This window comes from Macrotis lagotis, chromosome 4, assembly GCF_037893015.1.
Source record: "Macrotis lagotis isolate mMagLag1 chromosome 4, bilby.v1.9.chrom.fasta, whole genome shotgun sequence".
NCBI classification, from domain to species: domain Eukaryota; kingdom Metazoa; phylum Chordata; class Mammalia; order Peramelemorphia; family Peramelidae; genus Macrotis; species Macrotis lagotis.
Genome location: NC_133661.1, coordinates 109,014,621 through 109,026,630, shown reverse-complemented (window position 1 = coordinate 109,026,630; position 12,010 = coordinate 109,014,621). Strand labels below are relative to the sequence as shown.

General features: G+C 37.2%; 1 protein-coding gene across 1 annotated transcript; it reads right to left on the bottom strand.

Annotated features, from left to right (window-relative positions):
• Nucleotides 1-1,076: 1,076 nt before the first annotated feature.
• Nucleotides 1,077-1,624, bottom strand: LOC141519987 (pituitary tumor-transforming gene 1 protein-interacting protein-like). Its single transcript, XM_074231906.1, has one exon. The coding sequence runs from the start codon at nt 1,622-1,624 to the stop codon at nt 1,106-1,108; it is 519 nt and encodes a 172-aa protein (XP_074088007.1). The 3' UTR covers nt 1,077-1,105.
• Between the last annotated feature and the right edge of the window lie 10,386 nt (nt 1,625-12,010).

Below are 12,010 nucleotides of genomic sequence, written 5' to 3'. Positions count from 1 at the left end.
CAGCATGAGAAAGAAGGGCTGCCAGAATGGTCCCCTGTTCTCACCCTGTTCAACACTGTCAGGAGCTGCCCAGCACACTCCTCCTCAGACAGCTTGCTATGTCCCCCTGAAATACCAGCCAACTCCACCTCAGAGGCAGAAACGAGCAGCAGCCCTCGTGGTTCCATGGCAGATGATTGGGAATCCCTGCTTATTTGCCTCTGCCTGTCAAAGGTCTCTGGTCCCCTCCTAGAGGTCAGCTCTGTTCCCCAGGCAGGGGTCCCTGTAGCATACTCACACCCTCACAGCCAAGCTCACCTCTAGAGAAGGTTCTGAAGAAGGCACTATTTTAGGCCCATACAGAGGTATTGCCCTTTGTCCCTGAGGCTGAATGGAGCAGGATGCTGTTTTCAAGTCCTGTTCCCAGAGCCAGAAAAATTTAACTGAATCTGTTAAAAAACAGAAGGATCCTAAAAAAACAAACAAAAAAACCACCCCCCAAACCCACTAATTTTGGCTGACTTTTCCAATGCCATCTTTGTATGGTACTTTAGAGAAGAGAATGAACCCAAGTATGCAGATGGTAGCTTCTTTTGGGGTGAACTAAAGACAACTTCCCATATCACTCTCAAGAAAGGCACATATTTCAATGGGTGTCTGATCATTAGGGATTAAACGGAAAGGATGACTGCATATTTCAAACCAAACAAGGCTTCTGTTTGAAATCAAAAACAATGCTCAAGACACTGTGCTGAGGATGACTTGGGAGGAATGAGAAGGGCCAACCGAGAGCAGAGGTATCTCTTGACTCCCAGAGGGGAAGGCGGCCAAGAAGATAAAAGGGGAAGAAGTTTTCCAGCCTCTGTGCTGGGGCGCAGTGTCGGGGATCCAAGAAGGAGAAGGGCTCCTCTTGCTGGAATGTCTAGAATCTGGCTAGAATAATTCATCAGGGATTAGAGAGGGTTTCACTTGAACATAAGGCTCTTTACTGAAAGCAGCAGATTAATGGAAGATGTGGATGTGACTTCTGACCGTATGCTTTCCTAGGACCTGGAATCCTCTGAGCAGCCTCATTCCCCTTGGGGAAATTTGGCCGCCAGCGGCCAACAGGAATTTCCACAGAGGCCTACTTCTCAAATCTGGCGTATGGGTTCTGTTCTTTAAACAGCCCATATGTTTTCCTGATTTCTTCATGTCTGGACTTCATCTCTGCTCTCCTTTCCTCTTGCCCTACTTTCCCTTCTTCTCTCTCTCTTGCAGCACGCTCTTCTTCTTTATCTGGCCTGCTTTGGTTCTTCCTTTTCCTACAGCAGTAGCAGCAGCGGATTGTGAGGCCCAAGAGGAGGGCTCCTCCCACCACTGACATGGTGATGATCAAGGCTTCGAAGTTAACGAAGTTAACGCAGCACACACCCCATCTGGCAGAGCTCAGTTGACAAAGGGAGGAGGGTGGCAGGATGTTATGGACAGGATAATCCAGGCAGGCTTTGTTAGTATTGCACCAAAAACACGAGACGTTCTTCAGGCATTCGGTACAGGCCGTGCTCTGGGCGGCCACGACCGGCCCGGCCGGGGACAGGAGCGGCAGCAGTAGCAGCAGCAGCGGCCCGAGAAGTGCCGGCCAAGCCGGGCCCTGGAGCTCCATGGGCGTTGTTGGCTTGGCGGCCTCAGCGGCTCTCGGAGGTGGAGAAAGGCGCGGCCGCAGGCAGACCCGGAGCCTTCCCGCCCGGCCAGCATCTTCAGAGCCACTCTAATTATCAGTCTTAATGAACTTGCTCATTCCATCAGTGCAACAATCAGAGACAATTTTGGGGTATCTGAGATGGAGAATACCATCTATATGCAGAGAAAAAATTGTGGAGTTTGAACAAAGTCCAAAGACTGTTACCTTTAATTAAAAAAAAAAACTTATCTTATGTGATTTTGCTATCTCTTATGTTTTATTTTTTTCCTAAAGGATATAATTTCTCTCTGAACACATTCAACTTACATCAATGTATAGCATGGAAACAATGTAAAGACTAAACTTCCTTCTGTGGGGGCTGTGGGGAGGGAAGCAAGATTCGGGGGAAAATGTAAAATTCAAAAATAAGTAAAATAATTATAAATAAAAAAATAATGTAAGTCAATCATCGTTCATATGAAAAATATTAGTGTTTGGGTTTTGTTTTGTTCTGCTCGATCATAACCTTAAAAGCTGAGCATATGGTATCATAATGTGCATACTTTAGGACAACCATTATTTCTTCAACATAAGTACTTATCCTACCTATCACAAATGTTCATCCTAACTGGTCTTTTTATCTTGTGTAGTTTTTTTTCTTTCCCCTAATAAGCTTTATCCTAATGAAACCCATTACATTTCTTTCTGTTTTTCTTTGGATGAATGAGAACAATTTGTCTCAATGACCGTGAAAGTGGCTGAAGCAAACAGTGTGGAGTGATGAGAGTGTAGTCAGAGGTCCAAGTTGCCATGGTCATCTGTTTCATTGTAAGCCTATCACAGTCACCCTGACCTTTGTCCTGACACTGGGCTCCTATGACTTTGGAGGAAAACAGTGAGCATGATGATTTTACTCAATTCTATCTGATTCAAATTCAATTCATGCACAAGTCAAGATGTCACCTGTGATGTCATTGTTCCTCATAGGAAACAAAGCATGCACAGCTCTAGTATATCCTCCTCTTAATTAAGCTTTCTTATTATTTGTTCTGTTAGGAATCACTTCTAATTCCACTCCTAATACATCAATCAACAAGTAGTTTTGAACATCTATGATTATTCATACATTATGTGAAATGCTGTGAATGCAAATATTTAAAAAATAAAGTAGTTCCTATTCTCAAGGAGTTCATATTCTTACAGATGAGACAACATGTCTATCTGTGTCTGTGTATCTACACATATGCATTTGTATGTGTACATAGTTATACACAATTTAATTAACTATATGCTGCATAGATGCAAAATAAGCATAATGTGTTTTATCCTCTTCTTTTCTCCTTTAGCATCTTTTCTCCTCTTGCAACAATCATCCCTATGTAGCAATGTCATGCTTAAGAAATAGCTCTTTCGTTTTTGTGTTCATTGCATGAATTATCATTTATTGATTGTTGATTGAAGTAAGCCCAAACCATGCCATATCTTAGCTAGGCAGATCTTGAATTAGTTTGGGAATGTGAATGTGGATGTGAAATATTCTGAATGTCTTCTGCAATCCTATAGTGGAATTTTTTTCTTTCAGAGATTATAAGTATGATAGAATGTATCATTTTCATGTTTCTGGATTTGTTACAATGTACTTATTTTTTGGGTTTTTTTTTCAAGGCAATGGGTTAAGTGGCTTGCCCAAGGCCACACAGCTAGGTAATTATTGTGTCTGAAGTCGAATTTGAACTCAGGTCCTCCTGACTCCAGGGCTGGTGCTCTATCCTCTGCACCACCTAGCCGTCCCTACAATGTACTTATGAATATTTTGTGCATTAAGATTTTTGGAGTAGAAGAAATAACTGTCCTATGGACAATCTCCATATTGTGCACAGGGGCAACTAGGTGATACAACTTGGACTCAACTTGGAGAGAGAAAGACCTGAGTTTTAACACCTACTTCAAGTTCTGATGAGCTTTGAAACTCTAATCAGACAATTTAAATTCTCTCATGGGAAAATGGTGGCATTTACCTCCAGGGTGGTTTTAAGGACCAAAGGAAATAAGATCTAAAGTACTTCTATACAAACATCTGTGAAACTGTTGCTGCTGCTGCTGCTGACAGTTACTTGCTACCTATTTTTTAATTGATATATTATTGTTCCAAATACAGACTATGAAAGTTTTCTCAACAATCATCCCTATGCATATGTCTATTTTTAAGTTACAAAATTTCTTCCCCCGTTCCCTTCTCATCCAACTCCCCTCAGTGGTGAACAATCAGGTTAACATTGTACATACATATTTTTGATAAATATATTTACAGATTAGGCATTTTTGTTATGAGGAATTCAGGATTAAGAGATAATTTTTATAAAGTTTTCATCAGATTCTGAAGGATTTTTATCTTTGTTTTGTTTTGTTTTTCTTCTTCTGGATGGCCTGCTACCTATTTTGAAGAGAGATTCTAGTAATGAGTCATCCTAAAACTTTGTTTTAGTGATGTCCCCAGAATAACTCTGGGGTGAGAGTAATGATGAGAAGTAGAAAGTCTGATCTCTCTTCTTTGACTTGTGTGCCTCAGAATAAATCATGTCCATGGGAGTCCAGAATCCAAGCCTTTTGGGTGGACAGGAGGATCTGAACAATGGGTCACAAGTAAACATCCAGTAACAAATTTTTGCAAGGTTTATAAATCAAGTTACTGCCTGCAGAAAATTTCTATCAAGACATGTGTGGCCCAGGCTGGATTATATCTCCTTTGTTTCTAGGCATTATAATTAATTGACAGTTTTGTGAATGGACTGAGAGCCTTAATCATAAAAGCCACCAACAAGCATGCAAATAGATTCAATTGATCTGTGCCCCTTCTTAATGTCTGAGCTTTATTCCACTGAGGGTTCAGCTGCTCCAGTTTCCTGCTAACAAGCCTTAACCAAACTGTTTTCATCTGCAATACTTAGAGGAACAAAATCTTGGTTATATTTAGAAATGAAAGATTATGGAAATCTATGCAAATGCATAAAGCCATAGGAGGGGCATAGAAAGAAGACAGTCTTAATAGTCAGGTCCTTTCCCTTCTTTAAAATCTTACTGTTCCATTTGCCATCAGACAAGTTCTCTGAGTTGTACAACTATGGGTCATAGTGGATCCACCTTGTGATCAAGAGAACTGACTATTAATTTTTCAGTGTGAGCATTTACACCTTATAGATCATCAAAAGCTATAAACCAAGGTATGCTGCCTTACTTTTTGGGGTTCTCTTAACTTAGAAAATTAGTGGAGAACATCCTAGTAGTGCAGGTTAAATGGGATAGCATGTTATATATGTATTTCCCCCAGAAGAGTCAGTTAAACCCCAGTTAAACATTTAGTCTTATTAGATGGATGTGGGCAGACTGTATAGCAAAAAGAAAAAGAAAGAAAGAAGGAAAAAAGAAAAAGAAAAAGAAAAAAGTGGTGATTTGCAATCATTTATTCATTATTAATCCATTCAACAAACATTAGGTTCCAGTTTTGTTACAAATAATAGGCTAGATGCTAGCAGTATGATGATAAAAGCAAAACAGCATCTAATCAAGGGTTTGATGGTGAATGTTTAACAACTGGCTCTCCTCCAATTACCTTCAAAAAAATCTTGATATATTTTTAAAATTCCACAATGTAGACTTGCAACTTTTCCAAAGGAGGAAAGATATTTTTGCATTTCATTTCTTTAGAATCTTGACCTTCATAATTTTGTAAAATTCACTTTTAATTGTTTGTGATTTCTGTCCTTTCCATGAGAGTCTTGTATCATTATGCATACAGTTTTACTAACTCTGCATAGATTCATGAAGTCTTTTTTTAAAAGTTAATTCATATAAGACAATGGGGTTTTAAGAATGACTTGCCCAAGATCACACAGCTAGGTAATTATTAAATGTCTGATACTAGATTTGAACTCAGATCCTCCTGATTCCAGAGCCAGTACTCTAACCAGTGTACCACCTAGCTGCCCCCAGTTTCATTCAGTCTTTATGTGCCTCTAGTGTTGATCATATTAATCACTGGTACTTTTATTTTTTTCAATTTGTTAGTACATCCCTACTCATGTGGTAACTCTCCCTTCACACCCTGCACAAAAGCCTTGCTTTTTTGTAACAAATTTGTCAAGCAAAACAAATTGATTCATTAGTTGTATCTGTAAATATATGTCTCAGTCTGCACTGCCACATTACCTTTGTATCAAGAGACAAGAAGCATAATTCATCATTTTGCTTCTGGAGTTTTGAATAATTGATCATAGTTCTTCATTCATAGTTGTTTCTCTACAATCTAGTAATCATTGAATAAATTATCCCACTGGTTCTGCTCACTTTGCATTGTAAGAGTTTATAAAGTACTCTTCATTTCCCTGAATCCACTCTTTTCATCATTGCTTATGGTACTATAATATTCTATTTCATTTATTTAACATAATCTATACAGCCTTGTTTGAATTAATAAACACATATCATTTCAAGTTCTTGTGTACAAGAGTGTCTTTATACATATTTGTACATATTGTTTTTTCCCCTCAATTTTTTATAATCTTAAAAATCAAATGTCTACCAGATGAATTTGTAGCAAAAATTTTTGCCCAGTTAATTCTTTCCTTCCCGATTATAATAGCATTGTTTTTGTTTGTGCAAAACTTCAATTTTATGTGTTCCACATTGCCTGTACTATCTTCTCTAATCCTGTCTCCTATTTGCTCAAGCACTCTTCTCCTAACAATAGTTGTGAAACATTTATCTTTCCCTAATCCTCAATTTTAATTAGATAATGAATCTATTTGAAGCCTGCTATAGTAGATAGTATGCAATAACCCAATTTTCTATCAAAGTACTTTATATCTCACACTATTGGATAGTTTGATATTTTGTTGCAATGGATTCAAAACTGGAAAGTTTGAATTCCAATCTCATATCATCCAGGTAAATTCTTATTATATTAAAAACAAATTATCAAAAAAACCTTTGTTTTTGACAATAGTTATCTTCTAACAATCAGTTTTGTAATACAAATTTTGAATCCCAATTTCCTCATTTGTCCAATAAAGAGATTAGATCATTTCCTTAAGAGTCTTCATACCTAAGTATTCATGTATCCACTTTCACCAGTAGAATATAAATTCATTGAAGGCGGTGAACCTATCTCTGATGGTTAATACATAGTTTTACGTGCTCCAAAATAATTACCAAAAAAGATTCGCACTTTTTGGTTGGGGGAAACTGAGGCAAACAAAATGAAATCACTTGCCTAAGGTCACATAATTACAAAATGAGGCTAGATTTAAAATCATATCTTCTTGTCTCAAGACATAGTGTTCTCTTTCTACTGTGCCATCACCTGTCTCTTCTGTTATAAGACTTAGCAAATACTATGAAATCTTTTATCATATAATTTTGGGTTTTCATTGCACAGGAAACCCCAATAGTCTTTTTAAGAGAAAGGTGTTCCCCACAAATATGATATTCTACTTGGTGTTATTTTCAGTGGCTGCTTGAGGGTCTGGTCAGGTATATTATAAATCTGAATTATCGGGTTGGGGTACTTTTGCCATCACGTACTTTAACAGCTGATTTTTAGGGTGGTAAGACTTAACTGCTGTTATATCTGGTGTATATGTTAACTTCAATAAGGAGGAAGTTTCTTTTTGTTTAATCCTCAATAGGGTAATCTGTATGCTAAGATATGACATTGTATTGATTAAATATCTGATGTCACACAGTATTGTATCACTATCACCTCTGGTTGGGTGAACATCTTTCCAGAGCTTAGACTGCATTAGGTCATGTTATCTCCAAAGTTTAGAGAGAAATGCAATGTCCCTGGACAGACAATTGAGCACTGTTCAGCAACACTGAAGTCTTTTAGAAATCAGAGAGAATTATGACACAGGCACTAAAACCTGATAAATGTCCTAGAGATGAGCAGTTGGCATTTTTATTTACCCTTAACCATAAAAAACTACAATAAGAGGACAGCCATTCACTCTTGGAAACCAAGAATCAACAAATTTAAAACAAATGAAATGAAACTTCAAACTTCATGTCCATAATGCCTCCTGGACACTCATATCTACTAAGTTACCCTTCAAAACCAATTAAGACATTTTTAACTGAATGAAGAAGACATATAGAATCCTTAGGAGGGTAGAGAATGAATTGTGGCCTTTAGGAGGGGAGAAGTTTATTTTTTTTTTGAGTAACTCTGTAGTCTAATTTCTAAGAATAGAAGGCAGAACATAGAATATTTAAACTAGAAAACAGACTCACAAATGATCTAATACAACTCTTTCATTTTAAAAAGTTCAAATTTAAATTCACAGAAGTTATTTGAGATCAGAAAGATAGTTGATGAAAAAACTAGCAATATAACCTAGGTTTACTAGCGAGAGCAATAAGTAATAATTCATGAAAAATTGGTAAACAACAAAAAATATATCCCTCAGATTTCTATTGGTTCAGATAAAAGGAGTTTATTTTGACAAAGGAGATGTAAATACAAAATCAGTTAAAACAAACTATAAAAAAGGACTATGCTAGGAATTAGTGAATAAATAATATGAGATGAATAAAAATAAAGACCTATTATAGCAAAGGGAAAGAAAGGAGAGTGTGAACACTGAGTAAATCTTATTTGACCCAGAGAAGGAATAACATACATTTGCAATTGAGTTTAAGATTCTACCCTACTCTTCAGGCAAGTATTGGGAGGGGAAGGGAAAGAAAAGGGAAGAAGGAATTGATGAAAGTGATGGTGAAATAGGGGAGAGCCAAGATGGAGGGGTGGAGGGAGGAAATCCAGGCAACTCTTCTACTCCAAATACCTCTAAATAATGACTCTAACCAAATTACTGAATGGCAGAACTCACAGAAAGACTGAAATGAAAGAATTTTCCAGTCCAAGACAGATTAGAAGATCCACAGGAAATGTCTGTTACACTGGGGGTTAAAAAGGGTTGCAGCACTGCCCAGATTATACTGTCACCAGAGCAAGTTGGCTCCAGTCATACAGGAACCGCCCAAGGGACACCTGGGTCCATGGTCCAGATGACTCAACTCAAGGATTGCCAAGAACAATGTGGAAGGTCAGCAGGAAAACTCAGTTGCCCTAGAATGAACATGGAGCCAAATTAATTGTAGGCCTCAGGGCAGACCTGACTCCAGGAAGCAGAGGAGGTTTGTGAAGCCACCGGTAGGGAGCCACCTAGCATATGCTTCCCGCATGCTTAGGTCACAGTAGGTAAGGGGGTCAGGGGGTCAGATAACGTTTTGTTACTTCTGAAGCAAGACTGTATTGCTTTGCCCATAGTCAGATCCAGGTTGCAGTCTGGGCCCCAATCTAAGGAAAAGGATATTTACTGCCATAATGTAGAAGATACCCTCATCACAGTTCCAGGGCAGAGGGTAGTGTTTGTGGTCATTCACAGACTAGAACAAAGGCCAGAAGAAGCTAGATCCTCTCACAAGAGGAATTGGGGTCCCTAGGGGATGTAGCCATGAAAACAGCTGCAAAAGCTTGGTAAAGTGCATCCTCCACCCTGGAAATGGAGCCCCACCTTAAGAAAGAGTTAAAATTAATCATAGACTGGAGAAATGAGTAAACAACAGAAGGAAAAAAATGACCATGGACTTTGTTACTATGGAGGATCAAAATATACACTCAGAAGTTAACAAAGTCAAAACTTCAATATCCAAAGACTCTAAGAAAAATATGAAATGATTTCATGCTATGGAAAAACTCAAAAAGATTTTGAAAAGCATGCAAAGGAGATAGAGGAAAATTTTGGAAGGGAAATGAGAGTAATGTGGAAAAACCATGAAAAGCAAGTCAGCAGCTTAGCGAAGGGTTTAGCTAAAATACTGAAGAAAAATAACACTTTAAAAACTAGTTTATGAGGGGTAGCTAGGTGGTACAGTGGATAAAGCACAGGCTCTGGAGTCAGGAGTGCCTGGGTTCCGGTCCGGTCTCAGATATTTATTGATTGCCTAGCTGTGTGGCCTTGGGCAAACCACTTAACCCCATCTGCCTTGCAAAAAACCTAAAAAGCAACAACAACAACAACAAAATCTAGTTTTTGTTAAATGGGGAAAAACAGTCCAAAAGGACCATGAGGAGAAGAATGCCTAAAAAGCAGAATTGGCCAAATGGAAAAGTGACACAAAAGCTCTCTAAAGGAAAAGAATTCCTTCAAATGTAGAATGGAGTGAGGGAAGATGATGACTTTGTGAAAAATCAAGAAACCATAAAACAAAAACAAAATAATGAAAAACCAGAAGAAAAATGTGAAATATTCCATTAGAAAAACAACAGACCTGGGAAAACAGCTCCAGAAGAGAGAATTTAAAAATTATTGGGCTACCTGAACGTCACAAGCAGAAAAAGAGTCTAGACTTCAATATTTCAAGAAATTATCCAGGAAAATTGCCCTGATATCCTTGAAGCAGAGGATATGATAGAAATATTAGAAATCCACCAATCACCTCCTGAAAAAGATCCTAAAATTAAAACTCCCAAGTATATTATAGCCAAATTCAAGAACTCCTCAGTCAAGAAGAAAATTTTACAAGCAGCCAGAAAGAAACAATTAAAGATTTTGGAGCTATAGTCAAATAATGCAAGTCATACAAGATTTAGCAGCTTCTATAATAAGGGCTCAGAGGGCTTGGAATTTGATATTTTGGAAGGCAAAAAACTTGAATTTCTACCCAGAAAAATTGTACAACTTCTTTTAGGGGAAGAATGTATTTTCAATGAAATAGTGGTCTTTCAAACTTTCCTGCTGAAATAACTAGAGCTGAACAGAAAGTTTAATATTCATATAGAGGACTCTGGTGAAGTAGAGAGAAGGTGGGTGGGAATGGCAAATTATGAGGGATTTAATGATGTTGAACTGCTTGTTTTTCTGCATGGGAAGATGATACTGATAACTTATGTGAACCATTTCATTCATTAGGGCAGTTAGAGGGAGCAAACAGACAAGGCACAAGAGGGAGCTGAATATGGAGGTATAATATATTATAAAGATAGAGTCAATGGGTGAGAAAGTAATGTATTGGGAGAAAGGAAGAGAAGGAAAATGGGCTAAGTCATTTTACCTAAAAGAAGCAAGAAAATGTAATGGAAGAGGGGAAGGTGAGGGGGATTGAGTGTGTCCTCACTCTCATTGGAAGTGATTCAGAGGGGAAATAGCATAAATACTCAATTGAGTATATAAATCTATCTTACTCTAGAGGAAAATAGGAGAGGAAATGAATGGAAGAAAGGGACAAGGGGGAAGGGAGGGAGTATAGGTGATGGAAGAGAGGAGATTAACACACTTGTGAGGAGAAACAGAGAGAAAGGAGGGAGAGCATAGAATAAATGGAGGGGGGGAGGAATAGGATGGAGTGAAATACAGGTAGGAATAGCAACTGAAGGAAAAATTACTGGACTTGTGATAAAAAATGCTATCCTTTCCAAAGACAGAGCTGAATAGTATCTGAATACAGACTGAAGCACATGTTTTGTCTTCCTTTATTTTTCTTGAGGTTTCTCTTTCTTTGTTTGTCTTTGTGTGTGTGTGTGTTTGTGTGTGTATGTATGTGTGTGATTATGTTTACTTTTACAACATGACAATTGAAGTAATGGGAAAATAATGAAAGTAAAATGTTCTTTAAAAAAGGGAAGGTGAAAGTGTAAGTGTAAGTAAACTTAAAGTTAAAATTTAAAAGAAACGTTAAAGAAAAAAGATAAAAAACTTGGCTAAGTAGAAAAGGAAAGAGAAAAGTACAATCAGAAAAGATAAGGGGAGTTTACTGTAACTACATGTCAGAAGCAAGAATTGAACTCATGGCTTCTTGACTACAAAACTGATTCCCTATCTACTGTACAATGCTGCTTCATTAATTATATTATTAAGATATATATAATAAAATAACCACATCATATGTTATACTCATATCAACATATAAATAATATAATTATCTAGTACATTTAATAAAAGCACATTCATCTTATAATTTATTAGATTAGTTATCATATATTATGTATAATATGCCATAATATAAATGTAACAAACTATAATTACATAATTAATGTACATTATTACTAATTAATATATAGCTCAAAATAGTACTGAAATAGTACTTTTAAATTCATAAAGATTATTTTATACCACAACTTGGTGAAATCTAGGGCAAATACCATTGTCAACAGTTTTATAGATAAAAAAATACAGTTAATATAATTTAAGTGTGGTGATCTCAGTCACATAGTAAAAAATCACAGTGACTTCCCAAACTCATGTTCATTAACTCCCAATTGTGTATTACGTTTTATACAACTTTAGCTTTAGTAAGAATTCATAGAAA